This window comes from Opisthocomus hoazin, chromosome 9 (assembly GCF_030867145.1).
Source record: "Opisthocomus hoazin isolate bOpiHoa1 chromosome 9, bOpiHoa1.hap1, whole genome shotgun sequence".
Taxonomy (NCBI): domain Eukaryota; kingdom Metazoa; phylum Chordata; class Aves; order Opisthocomiformes; family Opisthocomidae; genus Opisthocomus; species Opisthocomus hoazin.
This window is the reverse complement of record NC_134422.1, coordinates 18,183,614-18,204,999: the sequence shown is the minus strand read 5'-3', so window position 1 is coordinate 18,204,999 and position 21,386 is coordinate 18,183,614. Positions and strand designations below refer to the sequence as shown.

At 62.8% G+C, this 21,386-nt stretch overlaps 1 protein-coding gene across 10 annotated transcripts in view; it reads left to right on the top strand.

The window, feature by feature from the left end:
* The window catches only part of TNS1 (tensin 1), a 65,123-nt gene that overhangs the window by 29,614 nt on the left and 14,123 nt on the right, over nt 1-21,386 (top strand). For 7 of the 10 annotated variants that reach the window (XM_075429716.1, XM_075429719.1, XM_075429718.1 and 4 more), the window contains 6 exons: nt 8,369-10,075; nt 12,535-12,621; nt 16,390-16,568; nt 16,766-16,904; nt 19,290-19,382; nt 20,313-20,348. In XM_075429716.1, coding sequence (XP_075285831.1) covers nt 8,369-10,075; nt 12,535-12,621; nt 16,390-16,568; nt 16,766-16,904; nt 19,290-19,382; nt 20,313-20,348 — 2,241 coding nt within the window. The remainder of the gene's footprint in view (nt 1-8,368; nt 10,076-12,534; nt 12,622-16,389; nt 16,569-16,765; nt 16,905-19,289; nt 19,383-20,312; nt 20,349-21,386) is intronic. The other 3 variants (XM_075429724.1, XM_075429721.1, XM_075429725.1) reach the window with 3 other exon arrangements.

Below are 21,386 nucleotides of genomic sequence, written 5' to 3'. Positions count from 1 at the left end.
TGGGGTATGAGGACTCCCCACTGGCCCTGGAGGGTCTGCACCATGGCTTGGAGCTCAGAAAAGCCCCTTGAGCACCCGCCTGGATGCTGCGAGTTGGTGGCCTGCGCCTGCTTGGCCGGAACAGGCGGTACTTATGTGTTGAAGTGTGGTGGGCCCCCATCCCAGCGACGAAGCCACCTGTGACCGAGCAGATGCCTGAGCTTTCCTGGCCTGGTCTGGACAGGCGTCGCTGGAGCGGGGACAGCTGTGGTCCCCGACGTCCCTGAAGGTCACTGGCTGCTCTGAGTGGGAGCTGTGGGTGGCCGGGCTCGCTGGGGAGGGTGGAGACTCTGGGTGCTCAGGATGGGCGAAGGCGTCCCTGCCGACGGTGGGGACGTGGAGCTGGACCGGGAGCGGCTGCGCAGAGCTGGCACGGTCACCTGCCTTGGCACAGGGCAGTAAACAGGCAACTCGTGACATGCAGGCTCAGCTATGCGGCGGGGAGCTGGGGACTGTGGGTCGGGCCCCGAGGGGAGGGGACGCTTGTCCCCACCGTGAAGCTCAGACCGTGGCTCTGCTCCTGCCCCAAGCTGGCAGGGCTGGCTGGCAGCCCCCTCCTGCCTGCAGAGACCCCAGTGCCTTGGTGCATGTATGTTCCCCTCTGGCCCCCCAGGGCAGAGCCACAGCCCTCCCAGCCCCTCACAGGGCTGCAGAGGTACCCCAGGGCTCCTCTCTGTCCCTTCCCGGGGGTCTCGGCGGGTGTCAGGGCTGTGGAGGTCCCTCCGTGCGTTGGGCAGGGACCGTGGCAATGGGGAACGTGGGCACCTTTGCAATTGGTTTGGGGATGAGCCGGGGCTGCGGGAGGGTGAAGCTGGAGGCAGGAGGCTGCCCTCTGACCCGTGCCAGCGCAGGCGGCGGCGAGGCAGCCCGTCTATGGGGATTGTCCCCCTGGCCACCCTCGAGCAGTGGTTGGGAGAGCCAGCGTGGGCTCAGGGGTCTCCCTTCTTCCTTCCTCTCTGTCGGCACTTTCCCACTTCTCCACCCTGTCCCAGGCCGGGATGGGGACGCCAGTGCCCGGCTGTGCGAGGGGGGTCCCTGTTTATGGTTGTTCTCACCTTATTTGGTCAGGGAATTGCACGCCACATTTTTGGCACCACCAGGCGCGAGCGAGCGGCGGCCGGGGGCGGCCGGGGGTGAGGCTGGCACGGGCACCCGTGCCGGGGTGGGATCAGCCGCCGCTCCTCGTCCCCGCCACTGCCCGTCCCCGCCGCTCGGCGAAGGCTCCCCGCAGACCGGCGACGCAGCCCGGGACGACGGGATCAGGATCGGGATCGCCCGCCAACCGGTGGGTCCCCCCCACGCTGCGTCTCAGCTGGCCACCGCCGCTCTCGGTGGGGGTCGATGTCCTTTCTCCAGTGGCTTTGGCTCAGCGTGGGACACCCGTCTGGGCTGGGGGGGTGCCTGACAGGGTGGGGGTGACCCGGTAGGACCTCGAAGCCGGAGGGGCAGGTGCTTGGCTGGGGATCCACCAGGAGATCTGCTGGGGATGGTGCCCGTTCTGGTGTTACCTCGCCTTGGCTGTGCTTGTCTGCAGGGGTACGGGGAAGGGGAAACTGAGTCGCAGCAGGATTGCAAGCTGGCCAAGCTTGCTCAGGGCAGGGGGCATGAGAGGGGGATCTGAACCCCCACATCTCAGCCTCTGGCCGGGAAGGAACCCAGCTGGGTGCGGCAAGTGGGGGCTGCTCCGCAAACCACCCCCATGGCACAGGCTGGCCCTGTCAGTGAGCTCACCCCACCGCCTTCCCCAGGCAGGATCTCTGCTGCCCACCGGGCTCGGGCTGCCCCGTGGTCCTTACCGGGGTGCACTGGGATACCCCTGTGGACCCATCCTGCTGCCTGTCATCTATCCCCACGCGGCATGGGAGAGGCGAGCGGTGTTCCCAGGCAGCTCATGGCTTTGCCTGCCATCCGTCCTCCTCCCCGAATGGGCTTTGCGGTCGGTGCCAGCTACGTGGTGGGTTCCTGCTGTGGTTCCCGTAGCCATCGGTTGGCTGAGAGAGTGTTTGGAGGCTGAAGGGTGGTGGTGGGGTGCTTTTTCCTTTGGCTGTTTTGGGGGTTCAAAAGTCCCCTGTCCTGCGTGGATGAAGGATGCTTTGCCAGCACCCTGGTGGCTCTCCTCGTGGGGCCAGGCTGGCTCCAGCTGGGCAGGAGGAGACCTGTGGTTGAATGTGGCACTTTTGGGTGCGCAGCTGGTGGGAGGATTGCCACAAAGAAAATTTTGGGGTACTGCAGAGGCAGGTGGGCAAAGCTGGATGGGGAACATCTATGGCCTAGTTTGATTTTGCTGAGAAAACCAGTGCTGATGGAGAACAGGGTGCTGGGGCTGGCATGGAGCTGCTCAGGGGGTTGTCCCCAGGGTGTGCATGTGTGGCCGTGGTGGGGGGACACTGGGCTCCGCCATTCTGGGGCGATGTGAGACAATGCAGAAGGGCTAGGCATGCGTCCTTGATCCAGCAGCTCCCTGCACCGGCTGGGCTGTCCCTTGGACCCACCGGCTCGTCCCCCTGCACCCAGCATCCACCCCTCCTGCCTGCCTCCCACCTCCATGTGGTCCCCATCCCCGCCCCTGCCCACCCCCCCTTTTTACCAGGGCTGGAAGGAGGGTGGCCGGGGCCTGGCCAAGTCCAACATCTGCAGGAGACTCGCTAAATCCCCACCTGAGTCATGCTTCTGGTGTGGGGCTCCCCTGCACCTCAGCCCCATGTGGCAGGGCAGGGCTGGCCGGGGTGGACAGCAGGACGAGCTTCCCACCCCTCCGTGGATGGGAGCTCACAGCAGAGCCCAACCTGCCGCGTGGCAAATGCCTGGGGGGTCCCAAAGCCCCCCCAGATTGAGCTGGATGCCTGTCCTGCACCTTTTTGTGGGGCAGCAAGCCTGTGGATGGGGTTGTGGTCGTCCATTGGTCCCCCAGGAGGGTGGGCATCTCGTGGGGTCCATCATCCCTCGTGGGGTCAAATCCTGCCCCACTCCTCTGGGGCAGAGGCTGCCCAGGGGGACGAGCCAGGCTGCGCCGAGGCGGAGAGCGAAACGGGCCAGGCCGGAGCTGTTAAAGCCATCGCCGGAGCTGCCGGCGGGCTGCTGCTCTCCCCCCGCAGCTGGATCCGTCCCTGGCCGGGCTGGCGGGGAGGGGAGCCGCTGGCTCTCCGCTCGCCTTCGCCAGCTGACTAAAGCCGAAGGAATCCGCTTCCCTCCCCTCCCCGTCCCTCTCCGCGGCTTGCTCGCGGCTCTGGCTGCCTCAAGGTAAGGACTCGGCAGGGTGGGTGTTTTGGGGGGCAGCGGGGACCCGGCTGGGCTGGATGGGGATCCACGGGGAGTGTCTCCTCCTGGCTTCTGGTTATTCCCCGTGGCAGAAACGCTGGAGCATCCATGGGCTTGGCTAGGCGTTTCAGCTGGAGTGTGACTGCTCCCACTTCTGTCCTCTGACCTGGTATTTGGGGGTGTGATGTGGGGGGGTGATGGGGTTCGGTCCCACTGGGACTGGGAACCAGGCAGGGCTGGGACATAGGAGGAGAGGGCTGGGCTGGTGGAAGCTCAGCCCCTTCCCTTCCCCCCTTTAAACCATCCTTGAAGTCAAAACGTGCCGGACCGCGTGTGCGTGGGGCCAGGGCTGTCCCCGGGCAGCCGGGCTGGAGCGGAAGCCCTCGTCCTGCCTTCCCGTGGGCTGCCTGTGTGACTGGGGCAAAAAACAAATGGGCAGAGGAGCAAGCAAACCTCTGAGGTTTTGGGAGATGCTGACTTGGCCTGTGCTGCTGTTTGGGAGCGAACGGTGCTGCGAGTCAGGGGGCTGGCTGGAAACGCTGCTGTCATCCCCTGCCGCATTCCGTGGGGGTGTGGGAAACGCACGATTTGGGGGATTAGGGTGGGGGGAGCCTCACGTTTTGCTGAGTGTGTTGGATCAGTTGAGGAGTGAAGGCTTGAGCATGGGTTCAAGCAGGGGCCCGGACACGGGGTGGGCTTGCCATCACCTGGACCAGTGAATGGTCAGCACCATCCCTGTGCAGATTTTGCCCAGGATGGAGCAGAATGGTCACTGGGGGCTCTGGGACGGACAGGATCCGCGCCGTGACTCCTGCCACGGGACAGGGCAGCACGTGCCATCCCGAAAACAGTGCTGGCGTGTCTGCACCGTGCCGCGGCGCTGGCGGGGCGGAGAAAGGGGGGTTGTGAAGACGGGTTGGGTTTGGCAGAGAGCGTGGTCGGTGGCTTGGCCACGGCGGGTTTCCACTCCTCTTCAGCTGCGTATTAATTTAAGATGGAGAAACTCAAGTCTCCAGCAAGACGTCTGGGTGTGCTCGGTTACAGCATCTCGTGTGGCCTGAAGGGACGTCCCCACCCCGAATGTGTCGCTACTTTTTGGGGACAGGTGTGATGCGTGTGCACACAGGAGCCGGGTGGGGCTCAAACTGGTGGGGGGGGGGTCACCCAGTGGGGTGATGCTCAGAGAGGGCAGGCTGTCCAGCTGTCTGTCCATCGTGCCTAGGAAACGGTTAACGCGGCGCAGCCCTGCCTGCGGAGGAAGTAGTTAATATTCATAGCTAGGAGCTGTCTGTCCTGCTGTCCTCCCTCCATGGCTCTCGCCCTCCCCGCACCTCGCTGGGGTTAACCCGGGCTGAGGCTTAGGCTTGGGCGGCCCCCGGCTGCCTTCCCCGAGCCTCTCCCCTTCCCCTCCCGCTCGTCCCTTCCCTGTGTGGTCTGGGTTGGACGGGAGCAAGACCGCACCTCCTCGCCTCCAGCCCATCTCCTGCCTCCGCCACCCTCCTCTTCCATCCTCCCCTCCGGCACCCCGTGTCCGGCGGGTACCCCGTATCCGGAACCCCCGGCACCCCGCTGCTGCCGGGGAGCCCCTCTCACTGGCCCCGCGGGACACGGCGTCTGGGAGGGAATAGCTGCCTCTGCGAGAGGGAAAGCAAAGCCAAAGGGACAAACGCCAACCAAAGCCAGCCCCAGGCTGTCGGCTCCTGTCCTGGACGGACACACGGAGCTGGCTGCGGACGCCACTCGAGCTGCCACCGCGTCAGGTCCCCCTGGAAAGCTCTGGTGCTGGAAGGAGCGAAGGAAAGGGATTTTGCTGCCCACTCCTTCTCCTCGCCTGGGATCTTTTCTTCCCCATACCCTTTGGTAAGTCCTGACTTTGCTTTTCTTTGAGCCGGTCGGGATGGTGGAAAGGGCTGGGACTGGGTGGGAAATTCATGGCCGTGGTGACCTACGGCGCAGGGGCTGGTGTTACTTCTTGCCATCATATCTGGGCACTGGATGAAACCAGAGCTGGAGGGACTGAGCGCTTCCCTGTGGGACTCAGCCTGCATCCTTCATTCTATGAAGGGTCCTGGGACGCCAGGATCTTCCCTACTGGCTGACACTCCAGACGCCCCAGGGCCAGGGCTCTGGGTGGTGGGGAGCGGAGGCAGCAGGTGGGCTGCTGCTGGGGGCAGGACTGGGGGAGGCACAGTGGTGCCCCAGCTTTATCCTCTGCACTGGTGCAGAGCCCCGGCCAGGATTTGTGCTGGTGCATGATGCTGCGTGGTGCACCTCATTGGGTGAGAGGTGGGTGGCTGGGATTTTGGAATGCGAGCTGACCCCCCTTCCTGTTGTCACGCATACCCTGGACCAGTTTTTCTCCCAGACATAGCCACAGGGTGCTGGGGAGGGAGAGAGCAGAGCGTTGCCCTGCTGGGGCAGCGAGCCTGGCAGCAGGGGTAGGGCCAGGCTGGGGCTCAGCGCTTCCCCCAGCCTCCTCGGTACAGCCAGAGCAGATAGAGCCGGAGCAGAGCTGTGCCCGGGGCTGAGCCCTGGGCCAACCCAACCCACGCTGGGATGGCACAGCCTGCCAGGCTGGAGCTTCTCTGACCTTCAGGGACGAAATCTGACCTTGGTGGGAGCTGCAAATGAGGACCCGGGAGCCTGCAGCTCTGGGGGTGGCTCCTTCGGCTAAGTCAGCCTGTCCCTGCTTCCCTTGCCCTTTTGTTGGGGTTTTATTAAACTTCTCAAGTGAGAAGTGATGGGCAGCTGGATAAGCAATAGCGTGGCCTTGGCGGGGGGTGGTCCTGGAAGTGGTGGGGAATAGCAGGATTTGCCTCTTGGTATCAGAGCCCAGGGGATGAGGACAGGGTGGGCAGTCAGGTGTGGGGCAGAGCAGCTGTGGGACGAGGGCCTGGCTGGTGGTGGAGGTGTCGTGTACAGCCCTTGGGGTTGGGGCCATCAAACCCCCCATGTCCCCGCCTGGCCGGAGGGTCTGGGGAAGGTGGAACGGGGTGCTCAGGGCTTTCTGGCTCTGCCTTCAACTGCGTCGTGCCTCATCCTGACCCCACTTTCGAGATGTTTCTCCCAGACGTGGGACGATGCCCAGCCCACAGTCTAATTAAAGCCTTTCCCAGCTATTTTCTCCCTTGGTGCCACGTGCTTTCATTTATATTTATGTATTCCCTTTTCCTTTCTATTCCCCTGCCTTATTTATTCCAGCCCCCACCCTGGCTCTTGCCCTGTTTCCTGGGACCGGCCAGCACCCATTGCTGCCATCAGGCAGGAGGGCTGGGCGACAGCCTGGCTCCAGGCGATGTCTTGGCCTCTCTGGCATTGACACTGCCCCTGGACATGCTGCTTTTCCTTTCTCCCTCTGCGGGAAGGGATTCCCTCCCTCTCTCCCCCTTTTCCCCTGTATGGGAGCTGTTGCAGAGTCAAATGCTGCTGGTTCCTAGCTACACTGACTGGGTGAAGGAGCTCTGAGTCTCCGGGAGAAATTGTGGACCCCATCCTCATCCTTTATTGCACCGAGTGCCCAGAGAGGACCTCACTGCATGGTCATGGGGCATCTTCAAGCCAAGGGGGGACTTTGGGGCTTGGCTGCCCCCTTGGGATGCTGCTGTTGGGGATTCAGGAGTGGAAAATCAGTGGGGAGGAGGGGGCCCTGACTTGGCAGGACTCATGCTGGGTGTTGTGGTCCCCCTGTGCTGTACAGTGAGGGTGGTCGGTGACGCGGGAGCTGCTGGAGCACGGGCGCTGCGGTGTGGGACTGGTTAAGCTGTCCCGGCTCAGGGCTGGCTTTCGGAAGTGTTTTGCTCACAGATAGGAGCGCTCTGATTTCACACTATCGCGTTAGGGCCGTCTTCCGTCCCTGAGTCAGCTACCTGGCCCCCCGCCAGGGAAGAGTCATTTTTTCCTCCAAAAGAAAGTGTTTAACGCTGCTCGCGGGCCCTTCCAGGAAACCTCGTCAGGGAGCTGGAAAAACAGGAGTCTGCAGCCCAGCCTGTGCCGTGCACACTCCAGCTGGGGGGACAAGGTTTGGGGGCCGTCCCCATTGCTGTCTCGGTGGCTGGGGTCCCTCTGTGCCCCCGAAATCTGGCTGCCCTGTTTGGAAAGGTTTAAAGGGTGCAGCTGGTTGTGGTGTTGGGGCTGCCAGGGGTTGGTGGGAGCTGGGGGACTCGGAGCTGGGGTGCAAGGTTACCGGGGGTGATGCTACTGTACCCCAGCTGCCCCCCAGCCTTTTGGGGCTGCGACATGGATCCAGCTGCCTTGAATCGTGGGGTCGGGGTGCTCGGTGCCTTCCTGGAGAGTGTTTGGGGTTGGGCAGAGGCACTGCCTGTACGGGAGCTTCAGGGCAGCGTCCCGCAGTGAGGAGAGGTCTGGGGCAGATCCACCCAGCCTGAGGGAGGGAAGGGAAAGGAGAGAAAGGGTGGGAGCCTGTCTGTAGCCAGGGAAGAAAATGTCAAGGATGGGCGGCTGGCTGGATCTGTGCATCATCTGGGAGGAGAGCGGGCAGGGAGGGGGAAGGTGGGTCTGTGGTTCATCTGTCCTTCACCCGGGGGCTGAGTACATCCATCCAGCTGGAGACATGCAGAGCTACAAGGCCAGATCCTGACCGCCTCTGCCTGTCCTCCTGCGGCCCGTGGTGCATCTCCCTCACCCTCCTTGTTCTCTTCCCCGGTGCCGTGTGGGCCCTTCGGGCCGGCTGAGCCCTGCGGAGCGGCGGGGCAGGGGTGAAGCAACAGCCGACCGTGTGGGCACCCCCGGCCCTTGCCAGCCATGGAGAGGAAGTGCCAGGAGGGGGATATTTGGTGGATCCTGGCGGAGCAGGTGGTGCTCGCAGGGCAGGGCAGGATGGCGTGCAGAGTCGGGGGCTGCGGGGGCATGGGGCTGGGGCGGGTCTGGCTCCGGTGTCTCTGCATGGTGGCACCCGTGGGATTGCGGAGGGTGCCGAGGAGATGGCGATGCTGATCGTTAAGCGTTCTGGTGGCACGGAAGAGATCGAAACCACCGGCTAATGGGACCCATTAGCTCCGTGCAGAGAGCCAGCAATTGATCTGGGGTCTCGTGTTCGTTTCTCCCCTTGCAGAGGTTGGGCACACGCAAGGGCCCCTGGATGGGAGCCTCTACGCTAAAGTGAAGAAGAAAGACTCCCTTCACGGCAGCACCGGTGCCGTCAACACCGCCCGCCTCCCGCTCTCGGCAGCGCCCAACCACGTCGAGCACACACTCTCAGTGAGCAGCGACTCGGGCAACTCCACCGCCTCCACCAAGACCGACCGGACCGATGAGCCAGGGGTGCCTGGGGTGCCCGGCGGCCAGGCGGTGCTGAGCCCCGAGGAGAAGCGGGAGCTGGATCGTCTCCTTGTTGGCTTCGGCTTGGAGAGCGCACCGCCCATGCACAACCACGCACCCAGCCCCGCGCCGGCGCGCCTGCCCGCCGTGCCGGGCCGCCATGTGGTGCCGGCTCAGGTGCACGTCAACGGGAACGCCGCGGCACTGGTGGCCGAGCGGGAGACGGATATCTTGGATGACGAGCTGCCCAACCAGGACGGGCACAGCGTGGGCAGCCTGGGCACGCTCTCCTCCTTGGACGGCACCACCACTGCCAGCGAGGCCGGCTACCAGGAGGCACCCCGGGTGGGCAGCCTCTCCTCCCTGCCCAACGGCCCCCCGAGCTGTAACGGGGCCGAGAAGCTGCTGAAGGAGGGGCTGTACGACGGCGAGCTGCTTTCCAACGGTGGCTACCCTTACAACAACCAGAACGCCCTGATGGGCCACCACCTCCGCGACCCGCTGCCTCCCTTGCGGCCCTCAGCATCTGCTCAGGACCACCTGGCTGGCTACCCCCAGCGCCCACCGGGCTCCCACGCCACGGGCTGGCTCCAGCCCCAGCCGCTGCCCGGCTCCCAGCCCTACCTGTATGGCTACGACCACCCCGGCGCCTACCGCTCTCGGTCCTTCCCGGCGGTGGACACGGCCAAGTACGACGCAACCCCGGCGCTGCCCCAGGCCCCGGCTCGCAGCACCAGCAGCCGGGAGGCCGTGCAGAGGGGCTTGAATACCTGGCAGCAGCAAGGAGGGAGCCGGCCGCCGTCCCGGCTGCAGGAGGGCGGCTTGGAGAGCCACAGCCCCAGTGTCTCCAGCTGCAGCCCCCAGCCCAGCCCGCTGCAGCCAGTGCCCCCGCACAGCCACAGCATGCCCGAGTTCCCCCGGGCGCCCTCCCGCCGGGAGATCGAGCAGTCCATCGAAGCGCTCGACGTCCTCATGCTGGACCTCGCGCCCTCCGTCCACAAATCGCAGAGCGTGCCTGCCGCCCCCCGCCAGGACAAGCCAGCGGGACCCCTGCTTTCCTCCGTCTCAGCCCAGCCCATCGCCAGTTCCACAAGTCTCTACGCCCGACCAGTTCCGCAAGTGGTCCAGCCGAGGTCCTTCGGCACCTCTGTGAGCCCCGTGGTCTCTGAGCCCGGAGGCAAAGCCTATTCTCCCGGGGAGCCGGATTATGGGGTACATGAATACCGGGAAACCTATTCGCCCTACAGCTACCAGCTGGCCCCGGTGCCGGAGCCGAGGAGCTACAGCCATGCCCCGGCCGGAGCACCGATGGGCACCCTCCCGCTCAGCACCTCCTACAGCCCCGTGGGGTCTCAGCAGCTCCTCGTCTCCTCCCCGCCTTCCCCCACTGTCGTGCCACAAACCCAGATGCCCCCCAAGGGACCAGAGAGCTACGAAGACCTGTCAAGGTCGGCAGAAGAGCCCTTGAATCTGGAGGGCCTGGTGGCCCACAGGGTGGCAGGTAGGACGCTTTGATTCCTTGGGGACATGGGGGGGACCGCGTGTCCTGTGAAGCTGGAGCCCGCGGGGGTGGTGCACAGTGGAGCCGGGGACGGGAGATGCAGTCACTCCTTGTCCGTGCCGGATCCAGGCTTGGGACTGGACCACCCGCCGTGGGGCACGTGGGGCAGGGGGGCAGCCTGTGCCCCTCTCCTTTGCTGAGACCTGGCCTTGCAGCTCGCCGACTGCAGCAGCCTTGCCCGGAGGTGGGGAGAAGGGGTGGCCAAGGGGGCCGGGCCCCCCATCCTCACCCCTCTGGGGTGTGGGGCTGGTCTGTCCCACGCGGCAGGGCCATTCGCTGGGTCCTGGGTGATTTCTCCCTTTCAGGAGGAATATGGCCCAGTCTGGGCAGATGTTTTCAGTTCTGGCTGAGGGTGTCCTGCCTGGATCCTGCCTTGGACATCACGCTCTCCCTGCCTGGAGCGTGCCCTGGTGTAAGGTCCCAGCAGAGCACTTGTCTTGTGTTAAACATAGCTGGGCTCCTCCCCGATTTCAGTCCCTGCTTCCCACCCGCTGGTGTGCTGGGCTTGGTGCTTGGACTTCCTCCCTGGTGCTTGGACCTCCTCCCTGGGCAGCCAGGGTGCTGCTGGAGCCAGGGAGCCAGGGTGCAGGCTTTCAGCAGCCTTTCTGCCCTGGTGGCCCGGCCACCTTGGCGCTGGTTAGTTTGAAGCTTCACCTGGCCTTGGGGCAGTGGTCAGGGGCTGCGAAGGCATTTCCCAGCCCTGCCAGAGGGGTTTGGTGCCATGCTTGGCTGGGTGCAGCGCCGAGCATCAGCGCCGAGCATCAGTGCTGTTGCTGGATGAAGGCATTTGCTCCGCGCCGCAGAGGGGAAACTGCGTCCTCCGACTCCCTGCCCTCCCGTGGCTCCGTCTTGGGGGCTTTGGGGACGCAGAGGGTCCCAGCCCCTCCCAGAAGGACTTGCTGTGGCCCTGCGGCAGCTTGGTGCCCTCCCTCTGCGCCGCTTCGGCTGCAGTTGTTGAGTTAGGGAGCGACATTTGGGAAGGGTTTGGGGCTGTGGCCAGGCTGGGGGCCAGCTCCTGATGCTGGGGCTTGGCAGCTCCGTCCCTTCCAGCTCTGTGCTCAGTCCAAAAACTCGCCCGGCATTAGAAGGAGGGGGAAAACGCTTGGCTGGAAAAATCCAGCAGCACCAACCTCCCCGGAGCGGGGGCTGAGTCACCGTGGCACCGGGGTGGGGGGCAGGAGGGCTGCCAGTGGCAGGGAGGGGGACAAGGGTGGGTGGCAGAGGTGTTGGGGGCAGTTTGCATCCATCTGAACCCGACCTCAGTGATCCAGGCCAGATCCTCAGAGGGACCTAGGGCTTGTGCAGAGGGTTTAAACAAACCCAAGGACACACGGGTGCCCAAACCGCACTGTATGTCTGGACTGAATATTATGAGGAGCAGATTCCCCCCAAATATGGAGGGGAAAAAGTGGGATGGAAAAGAGGATACCTTCGGGAGAGGAGGAGCAGTGTTTGCAGTGGGTGGGAAATGGATGTTTGATGGTGTCTAACAAAAAATTCACACACCCCCCCCGTGCTGTGGTCAGGTCCTCAAGGCTGGGCTGGGGTCACTCTCATCGCCCTGCAGCCGCTGGTCTTCCCAGGGAGCAGAGGCGACCCGGGGCCGGTCCCCAGCCCACGGCCACCTGTCCCCGCTGGAGCCTGGCCATCTGTGCCGAGGCGGGGACAGCGCGGGCAGGTGGCCTGACCTCCGGCGGGAACGAGGTGTCCCGAAGCCAGCGCCGGGAGGGGACGACTGGTGGGGATGATGGGGCACAGACGGGTTTGTTTACATTCCCTGCTGCTATAAATGGCCTGCATGTCCCGGCACAGCAACGAAGAGCATCTCACACCTCCTCCGTGCCTGGCGGGGGAGAGTTCCCGTTCCAGCTTCCCACTGGTGATGGAAGGGAAGAGATGGGACAGGGCAGCGCTGGTGTCCCCAGCACCTTCCTGCAGAGAGGAGCCAGTCTTGCCGTGCTTGATGTCCCCCTCATCTCCCAGCAAGGCATTTGGGGTCATCCTTTCTTGTCCCAGCCCTGGGCATCCCATGATGGAGGGGACCTGCACGGTGCCATTGCCAAGGGGATGGTGATGGGGCATTTGTGGCATTGCACAAGGCCACGTGTGCCTGGGAGCCACTGCTCATTTCCTGTGTGGGTTTAAGTGGTGGCTGGAGCCAGGCACTTTGGGTGATGGGGAAGCAGCTCCAAGAAGGGTCTGAGCTCCCTCAGACCCCAAGTGACCCTGGGCTCATCTGTTAGAGCCCAATTAATATTTTCTCTTGTTTTCTCTCTCTCTTTCCCTATTGTATCTCGTGACATTTGTCCTGTCTGCCCCTTCCTCTCCCCATGGGTGACCGTGTCTGTCCCCTGTGACCTCCCACCCTCCTTGCACCCCCTGTCCTGGTACGCTGGCAGAGTACAACGCCAAGCTCAGGGACCTCAACAAGAGCACCAAAGCCCCCCGTCCTTCTCTGAACCAGCAACGGTCCTTCTCCTTCTCCGGTTCGTTCATTCCACCTTGCTCCTTCCTTGTCCTCCAGCCTTCCCCATCCATCCTTCTCCTTCCCTCTCCTGTATTCTTCCATCTCATCCTTCCTTCCTTTTCCCTTCTTCTCTCTCCTCCCTCTTTCGCCCTTGTCCCTCCTTCCTCCCCTGTCCCTGCATGCTGAGTGCTCCGTGTGTTGCATGGATGTGGGATGGAGGGAGGCTCGGGAGACCCTCCCCATACAGGCTTGATCCACTTTCTCAGCAGGGCGATGCTCAGGACCCCCCTCGACCTCCTCCGACGATGGGGGAGCCCCTGGTCCTGGGTACAGACTCCCCCGCTTGGTTTTGCATCTTATCGATGCCTGGCACTGCTCTCTGGTGGGATTTCATTGCTGGACCAGATCCAGCCCCTCGCTCCAACCCCTCTGAGCTTTGCCCTGGCCGTGGCTTACCCCTCAGGGAGGCGAAGGCTGGGGTGCAGCTCCACAGACCCCCAGCTTCAGCCAGTTCCCGGCCCGGCAGGGTCTCACCTGCCTCAGTCCAGGGGTTTCCCTCATGGGCCATCTGCATTTGGGGGGTGGGTGAGGGACGGCCGCTGGCTGTGCTCATTTTGGGGTGAAATGTGGACGGCCACATGAGTGATGTGCCCAGGAGGAGGGGAGCAGTAGACCTATCTGTGGCCGGTGCGACGGGGCGAGTTGGGCTCTGGTGGAGAGCGATACAGGGCAACGTCCGCTGCTGTTCTTTGTGCAGGGATGGACTGAGTTTGTATCTCTCTGCTGGGCATCGTGGTCCCTGTCTGGTGTTAACTGCTGGGTGCCGCATCCTGAGGGTCATGAGGTGCTGCTCTGCCCTCTTCTCTCTGCCGTGGGGGCATCGCTCTGCTCTTGCCTGGCAGTAGCTCCAGCATCTCGTGCCCAAAAAGCAGCTGCCTCCTGATTTGGCCCAGCAACCCGGCTCCCCAGCCGCAAAACCACCTGGGTTTAAATCCCCCTTGTTTCCTTCTCCTCCGGCTGTTGTGCTCCTGCCCTTCCCCAGCCCTAGAGCTGTGTTTAGTCCAAGGGCAGGACTTTGCTGGGAGAGGGTTGCTGCCAGGTTAGGGAGTTAAATGGACAGCAGAGGAGGTGGCAGTGCCAGAGTGATGAGGGGCAAGAGTGGGGAGTGGGTTGCAGGCTGCTGTTCCCCCTTTCAACTGTGATGGGGAACCCCAGCTCCTGCGCTGGGCAGGGCATCCTTGGGGAGCTGGTGGTGAGGCCATGGCTAAGGGAGGCTGTACCTCTGCTGAGGGGGGCACAGCGAGCGGGGGAAAGGAGAGTTTGTTTTTCAAGCGTAGTTTCCAGCCCATAAATCACCCGGGGGGTCGGGGGAGCTGTGCTCAGAGCCTGGGTTTCCTCCAGGCTCTGCTCCGGGCAGCCCATGAAGTTTCCCACTCTCGGCTCCCGAACAATGAGTCCCTTTTTTCCCCTCTCCTCCTTCTCCTCCCCGCAGCCCCGGCTGCTTTCCATGTCTGGGGAGCGGAACAGCCAAAGCCTGGTGAGCTCCTGGGTGTCCCGACGGGCCAGATCCAGCACCCAGCAGCTGGGTGACACGCACCCTTGGGGATGGAGCAGGGGGGTCCCCACGCTGTGGATGTGTGATGTGCACTGACAGCCGGGCTCCGGCGAGCTGCTGTTTGTGCTTCCCAAATGAGAAATATGAAGCGAGGCAGGCGTGTGTGACTCGGGGAGCCTGGTCCCTGCCTCTCTGCAGCGCTCGGCTGCTGCAGCTCGCTTTGGGAAGGGCCAAGGGATGCTCCTGGTGATGCTTTTGCAGCGTGCAGGACGCGTCACAGCGCACGAAGTGGAGGAGTGAAAATAAAGATAAGGGTCTGCTTTATTTTTCCTCCCCTGTTTTGTTTCTCCCTATGCTCACAACTCAGGGCTTTGGTCCCTTAAAGAAGGGAGCAGGGAAAAAGATACAGGGTGTCCCTATACGATGCTGTCCATGGCCGATGTGCCTGCAAGGCAACTTTCCGGAGACCCTCTCTGTCCCCCTGTCCCCTCCACAGGCCATTCTAATGGCTGTCCCCTGTGTCGTCGAGCACCTGCAGAAGGGATCGGGGAGTTGTGTTTCAAAGCCGCTCTGAGTGGAATTTTCCAGGACGCCTCCTCGGCTGGAGCCAGCCCCGTTGGCTCGCGTCCGCCGCCTCGCAGCCCGGACGCCTCTCCCCCCCGAGCTGCGATTTTATTGTTGTTGCTGTTCACTGGGCCGATTATTTAGAAATGCACCCAGGCCACCTCCCTCCCTCTCGCACTCCCAGCCCTTTCCCCGCTCCCAGACTTCTCCCCAGGGCCGGGAAAGCTCTGGCGCGGGTGCCGGGGTGGTGGAGAGGAGAGGTCAGCAGGCATGAGGCGTGGGTCCCGCACGGAGCCCCGGGGAGTGAGGGGAAGCAGCTGATGGCTGGTTTTCCTCCGCCAGCCCGTGGGAAAGGAGTTGGTGTTTGAAAAGTGCATTTCCTGGAGCGTGATGCTGGCCTCTTTTTTCTTTTTTTTTTTCTTTTTTTTTTTCCTCTTTTTCTCTTCCCCCCCCCCCCCCCCCCCTCCCCCCCGCCAATGTGCTGGGCCAAGGGGACTGTAAGCACTCCCTGGCTCTGCGGGAATGGCGGAGGGGACGGTGCTGTCACCTCTGCTAGTGGGCCTGAGGCTGGTGGTCACCCTGCTCCCGTGTGGGTCCTGGGGAGGAGCAGGAGTCCTGCGGGGCCCTGAGCTGTGCCCATGAAGCTCTGCGTGGTTCCCCTGCACCAAACCCTGCACCGTCGTCCCTGAGCCCTAATTAACCTCTTTGTCAGGCGAGACGGGGCAGAGAGTGTGTTTGGGCCCCACTGGGTGCTGGGAGAGTTGGGGTCATATTCCTCATCCCAACCCCCCAAGCCCCACTGCCCTGTACTGCCTTTGTCCCCATTCCTGAGCTTTACCCCAGCCCACGGGGATTGCCGGTGGGATCTACCAGACTGCGACAGCCTGGAGAAACCCATTATCCTGCAGTGACTTGCTCGCTCCCTTCTTCCCCCTGGGGTCTCAGAGCCCCTTGGCGCTGCCCCAGGCTGTGTGCATCGGTGGCTTGTGGTGCTGGAGTCTGGGAAGGAGGTCTGGGGGGAGATGGAGAGGAGAGCCCATCTCCCCTTTTAGGAAGGCTTCGTACTGGGGGTAGGAGATCAGCAGTTGTTTGTTGGGATTTGCTGCACCATTCCTCTGTTGGGGTCCTTCCTCACAACCTGGTGATCCCTCTGCCTTGGGTACTCACAAAATCAGGCTTTTTCCGCTGCTGCGGTTGAAGTTCCATCAGGCTGTGGGAGCAGGGATGCAGCCCTAGTGCTGGGGGATTCAACTCTTCCTCACCGTGATGCTGTTGAGAGGTCCTGGTCCTCCCAGCTCTGCGGGCCTGGGCTGCTCACAGGATGCTCATGCCCTTGGCACCCACTGCTGGGGGATGCTGGAGGTGCTTAGGAGGTGCTTGGGAGGGCTAATGCAGTGATCCAGCCACTAGCCACAACCCTGCCTTGCTTTACTGCTTGGCCTCAGGCCACCGCTGTAGGGTATATCTGCTCCAGCTCAAAACTGGCCATGCTGGTCTGGGGGGTTAGATGCAGGTGAGTGCTGAAGCTGCCATCTCTGCCAGGCAGAGCCCCCTCTGTGGCACACGGCCCTGGGGAGACCTCTCGGATCAGCCCTGGAGCATCTGCTGCTGGTCCTCGTCTTAGCTGGTGCCTCCTCACCCGTCTCCCACCCTGTGCTTGCCCCACAGGGGTGCAGTCCCGGGAGAAGTCCCCGGAGGAGACCGCCGTCCCTGCCCGCAAGCGGACCCCCAGCGACAGCCACCATGAGAAGAGCTCTCCGGAGCCCAGCTCGCCCCGCAGCCCCACCATCCTCTCACCTGAGGTGGTCAGCACCATTGCGGCCAACCCCGGAGGAAGGCCCAAAGAGGTGTGCTGGGGTGGGGGGTGGCTGGTGGGGTGCAGCCACCTCCGGGGAGGGAGAAGGCTTGGAGAGGAGTATGGGGCTTTTAGCATCCATGGCATCCTGCAGGGTCAGGGGTTATTGATGCCTTTGGTGGTGGTGGTGTCCTAGAGGGTCATGCCCATCGTACGAATGGGACTGACCCTTTCTCCTGCTCTCCCCAGCCTCACCTCCACAGCTACAAGGAAGCCTTCGAAGAGATGGAGGGTGCCTCCCCCACCAGCCCACCCTCCGGCGGCGGTGAGATTTCTCCCCCCACCCCAGCCTTCCCCGTCTCGCCACAAACCCCTTACTCCAACCCCTGTAAGTGCTGCGGCTCCGGGAGGTGGAGGGACTTGGTGGGTGGCTCTCGGCAAGCCACAAATTTGGCAAGGGTCAGACAGCTCTGGGCTCCAGACACCCACCACCATGTTAATCACTCCTCCTCTCCATCCTCCTCTCTCCTCCACATCCCACCACTCCATGCTGCCATCAGCATCCTGCTGCCGTCAGCATCCCATGCTCGGCACCCTCCTGTTGGCTTTTTCCCACCCTCCACTCTCTGGATGAGATCCCAAGGTAGGATAAGGACAGAGGCAGGGTCCAAAAGACAGCATCCTCTCACCCCATCCCAGTACTGCATCTCCCCATCTTTCCTACCGGCATGGCAAGAAGGGCGACAAGGCTGCGGTAGCAGGCGAGCCAAGGGGAGGCAGGAGGGACTGAAGACCAGGAGGTGGCTCGGGGCAGACCCTTGCACGTTGTGCTACTTCTTGCTCACTGTTTCCAGGGCGGAAGGGGAAAAAGGCTGTGAGACGCCAGCCCTTTGCACGCAGCTTGTCTCTGCTCCTCTGGCACGGCATGCCTTCTTTCTGACTAACCCTGACTGCACAGTCATGGTGGGTTTGTGTGGACTGGGTTTGTGTGACCACCTTGAGTGACGAGCCCTGATGAGCAGCCTTAGGTTGGCACAGCACGACTTGGGCTGGACCAGTGCAATGGAGCAGCCGGTCAGCTGGGAAACCCACCAAAAAGATGACAGCCCTCCCAAAACCACTTTTGTAGGCTGGGTGCTGAGGGATGCTCTAGGGCTGGGGTTGCTCTGGCTGGGTGCAGCCCCCTCTGGTGCCATGTCCTGGTGGCAATGGGGCCGCCTGCCCCCCATAGCTCAGCCCATGGGGCTCGAGGCTGTCTCCTGTGCTGTCGCTGTTCCTCCCCTGCAACACGCTGGTGTATGAGCCCCATGTCGTAGGATGCAGTGACTGGAGTGTGGGAGCATCCTTGGGGCGCTTGGCAGCTCGGAAATGGCCTCGTTGTTCCCGGGGACCTGGAGAGCTCATCCCCGGGGCAGCAGCTCCTTGGCAGAGGAACAGTGGCTGTTGTGGGGGATGAGTCACTTGCAGAGGTGACTGGAAGAGCCTGGCTGGGGATGTGGCCCGGAGGCAGCGTTTCTCAGCCAGCACCAGCTGGGGAGGCCCGGAGGGTTTGAAGCTGCAGCTTGCAGGCTTCACCAGAGTACCCCCGAGGGGGAAGCGGGGGAGATTCCCCTCCGTGGGGAGACGGTGGTCCCGGGGGAATTCTGAGCCCTGGGAGGAACCTGCCATTCCTCAGCCAGCGGAGACGCGAGCCGACACTGCGGCTTGCGGCCGACCAGCTTTGGGGAAATCGGACACCGGCCGGGGAAGATGCTGCCCTCTTGGTTTCCCAGGGATTCGGCTGCTTGGCTGCTTCAGCCCCAGGCTGCTGGGGGGACCCAGCCTCTGAGCGAGGGTCTGGCTTTCCTCCAGAACACCCACCACCCGCCGCCTCCCGGCCTCGCTGCGGGCTCTGTGCCCATGCCACCAGTCAGGGACATTCAAGTGCTGATGGAGGGATGTGCCCTCCCGTCCCTCTGGCTGGAGATGAGACCTGGAGGTCTCCCCTGGGGACATGCGGCATCATGGAGATGGATCAAACTTGGGGGGCAGGAGGGGAGGGGAGGTGCTGTCAGCTCGGGAGGTCTGCTCTGCCGTGTGAAGCCCTGCCACCCCGCACTGCTGGTGCATCCATACCATAGCCATACATACATCCGCAGCTCCTCCTGGTATGTACGTATGGGCACAGGGGTGCAGACCTCGTGTGTGCATTGCCACACCTCGGGGAACATGCTCTGTGTGAACATCCTCATCCACCCATCGAGCTGGTCTGGAAGGTGGGGTTTTTTTGGCAGTCCCACTGCCCCTTTCGTGGGCGTGATGAGCTGCTCTGGGACAGCCCAGTCCCAGCTCAGTCAGACCTGGAAATCGGCAGAGGGGGATTAAGGTTTGGGAGAGCTGGGTTGAGGGGTAGCTGCTCACAGAGGGACAGTGAAAGAGGCTTCATGCCTATGGTGGGACCACTCCCTCGTGGAGATGCTACTGGGACATGGGGGTCTGGGCATGACCTGGTGGGAATTGTCCCATTTCTCCGTTCCACCAGTGCTGCGATGGTGCTTGTTCCCGGGCACCTCCTGCCCTGTGCCCTTCCCCACATGGAGAGGGGGATGGATGCCCTTCCCTGGGGCATTGCTTCATATAAGGGCATCTTCTCTTCCTAGTAGCCCCCCAGTGCAGCTGGTGGGTGGGATGGATCATGGGGGCTCTGAACTCCTGGGTAGCAACAGCTCCAGCCTTTCTGAAGCTTTGCCTCCTACTTCTCCATTAACGCTCTGGTTTCCCCCTGTGCCAACAGTGCGTTCTCCCCCTGGCCTGGCCAAGACCCCGCTCTCAGCACTGGGGCTGAAACCCCACAACCCGGCTGAGATCCTGCTGCACCCAGTGGGAGGTGAGTGCTGGCATGGGGACTGCAGGTGGTTTTTTGTGGGAGCATCCATGAAGGTACCCCTGTAAGGGTCCCCTGGCTGGAGAAGGCACTTCTGCCTCCCTTTTTGGGAGGACGTTTTGGGGCCAGGTGGCCCTGGGGTTTTTGTCACCTCCCATGAGGACTCTGGGACTGTGTGAGGCTTGGGGGATGTTGGTGCTGTCCTGGGGGGCTCAGCCCAGCAGGGTTTCTGGTGGTGGAGGCTGGAAAACCCCGGGGTCCTGCCGCCTCCCCAGCACCATACTTCTCCCTCCCTCGCCCCCTCCATCCCTGCTCCTCCCCAGCACAATCGGAGAGGGTTTGCTATCCTGGAGCTGAGCCTGTCAGCTGGAACAGTATCCAGAGCCCTCTCCATACTGGAGAGCTCTCTTTGGGTGCAAAGGCCCCGCTGTCCTGGGGACACATCCCAGAGCAGCATGCCAAGCCAGACCTCGCTGCTCCCCAGCACCCAGGGCCTCTTCCTGGGCCATCCCAGGGCTGAATGTAACCTCCCCAAAACCCGGCTGAGCCCAGGGGGTGATGGCCTGGCTGAGCCCACCCAGTGGGACCCTTCTTGCTCTGCCCCCAAGGGCGAGCTGTTGCTTTTTTGATGCTTGCTGAGTTTCCCAGAGCAGCGCTTTGTGGTGGCTCCCCACTGTTCCCTACCTGAAACCAGGCTCTTGGGGTTTGGACATCATCTCTGGGATGCCCAGGCGGACCCTGGGGGTGTCCGAGGCCAGAGGCCCGGTTTGGGGCGCAGTGTCGGGGAGCTGTGGGGCTGTCCTTTGCGCTCTGTGTGCCCCTGCCTAAGCAAGGCAAAGCTGCTTAACTCGGATTTCTCTTCCTTTCTGTCTCGCACCTCCCTTCTTCCTCCTCTCCCTGCTCCCATTGCTCCCCTGCCCCTCCATCTCTCAGAGCTAGAAGGGGAGGCGGGCGGTGACTCTGAAGAAGGTAAGAAAGGCTTTTCTTTCTCTGTCTCTCTCTTCCCCGCTCATCTCCACTGTTGCTCAGAGCAGGCTCTGGCTGTCTGTGCCAGCAGCCTTCCCTTGCACTGGCCTCCAGGGATGTAGGAGCCTGAGTCTTGCCCATCCCGCTCCCTTCCAAGGAAGGGAACATCGTGCCTGGTGTCGTGGTTGTATTCCCTGATGTCCAAATTGGACCTGGAGGTCTGTCACGTTGGGTGGCAATCATCCGTGGGGGCTGAGAGCTCTTGGTCGGTGTGTGGCATCCTTGCTGGCGGCGCGCTGGGGATGCTGGCGTGCCGTGGCTAGCTTTGGATGAGTCTGGCAGGGCGCTGGGAGCAGCAGCCCTGGTTTTGGGCTCCTGCTCCCCCCCTTCTGGCTTTGCTGCTGCTGTTCGGAGTGAAAATAAACCAAAGTGCAGCACAAAAGGTCAGCAGGCACAGAAGCCACTGGCGTGCTGCAGGCTCGGCCGGCCGGGCAGAGGCACAGCGCCGGCAGCCGGTGCGCATCCTCCATGGGCTGGGAGGCTGCCCAAATTCCCCCCACCTCTCCCATCCCTGGGCTGCACCTCTCCTGGGATGCCGAGGACGGGGCTGAGCTGGGACGGCAGCTGGGGTGCGGCTCTGCTGATGGTGGGGGCAATGTGGGCTCTGGGGTGGAATGTCTTCTGGGGGGACGAAGGCTTTGGGAGCGGCTGCGATTCCCCTGGGTGCTGCCTGCTGTCTGATCGTTGTTGGGTGGTTTTGCTTTCTTTAATGAAACTTTCGGCCCTCGGGGACAGGATGGGGAACTGTGTGTTCAGGATGGGTTTTGAGGAAAGGATGTCTCTTCTCAGTGAGTTTCCGATGCTTCCTGTGGCCCTGGGAGCCGTCAGCATTTCTCCCTGGCAGTTCCTCAAAATGCACATAACCCAAACCTGAACACTGTGTAATATTAGAGAAGGTATTTGCTTGGAGAAAACAACACAGAAACTGTTCTGCTTCCAGAGCTGATTTTTCAGCGATAGCTTCTTAGGTACATTAAAGGA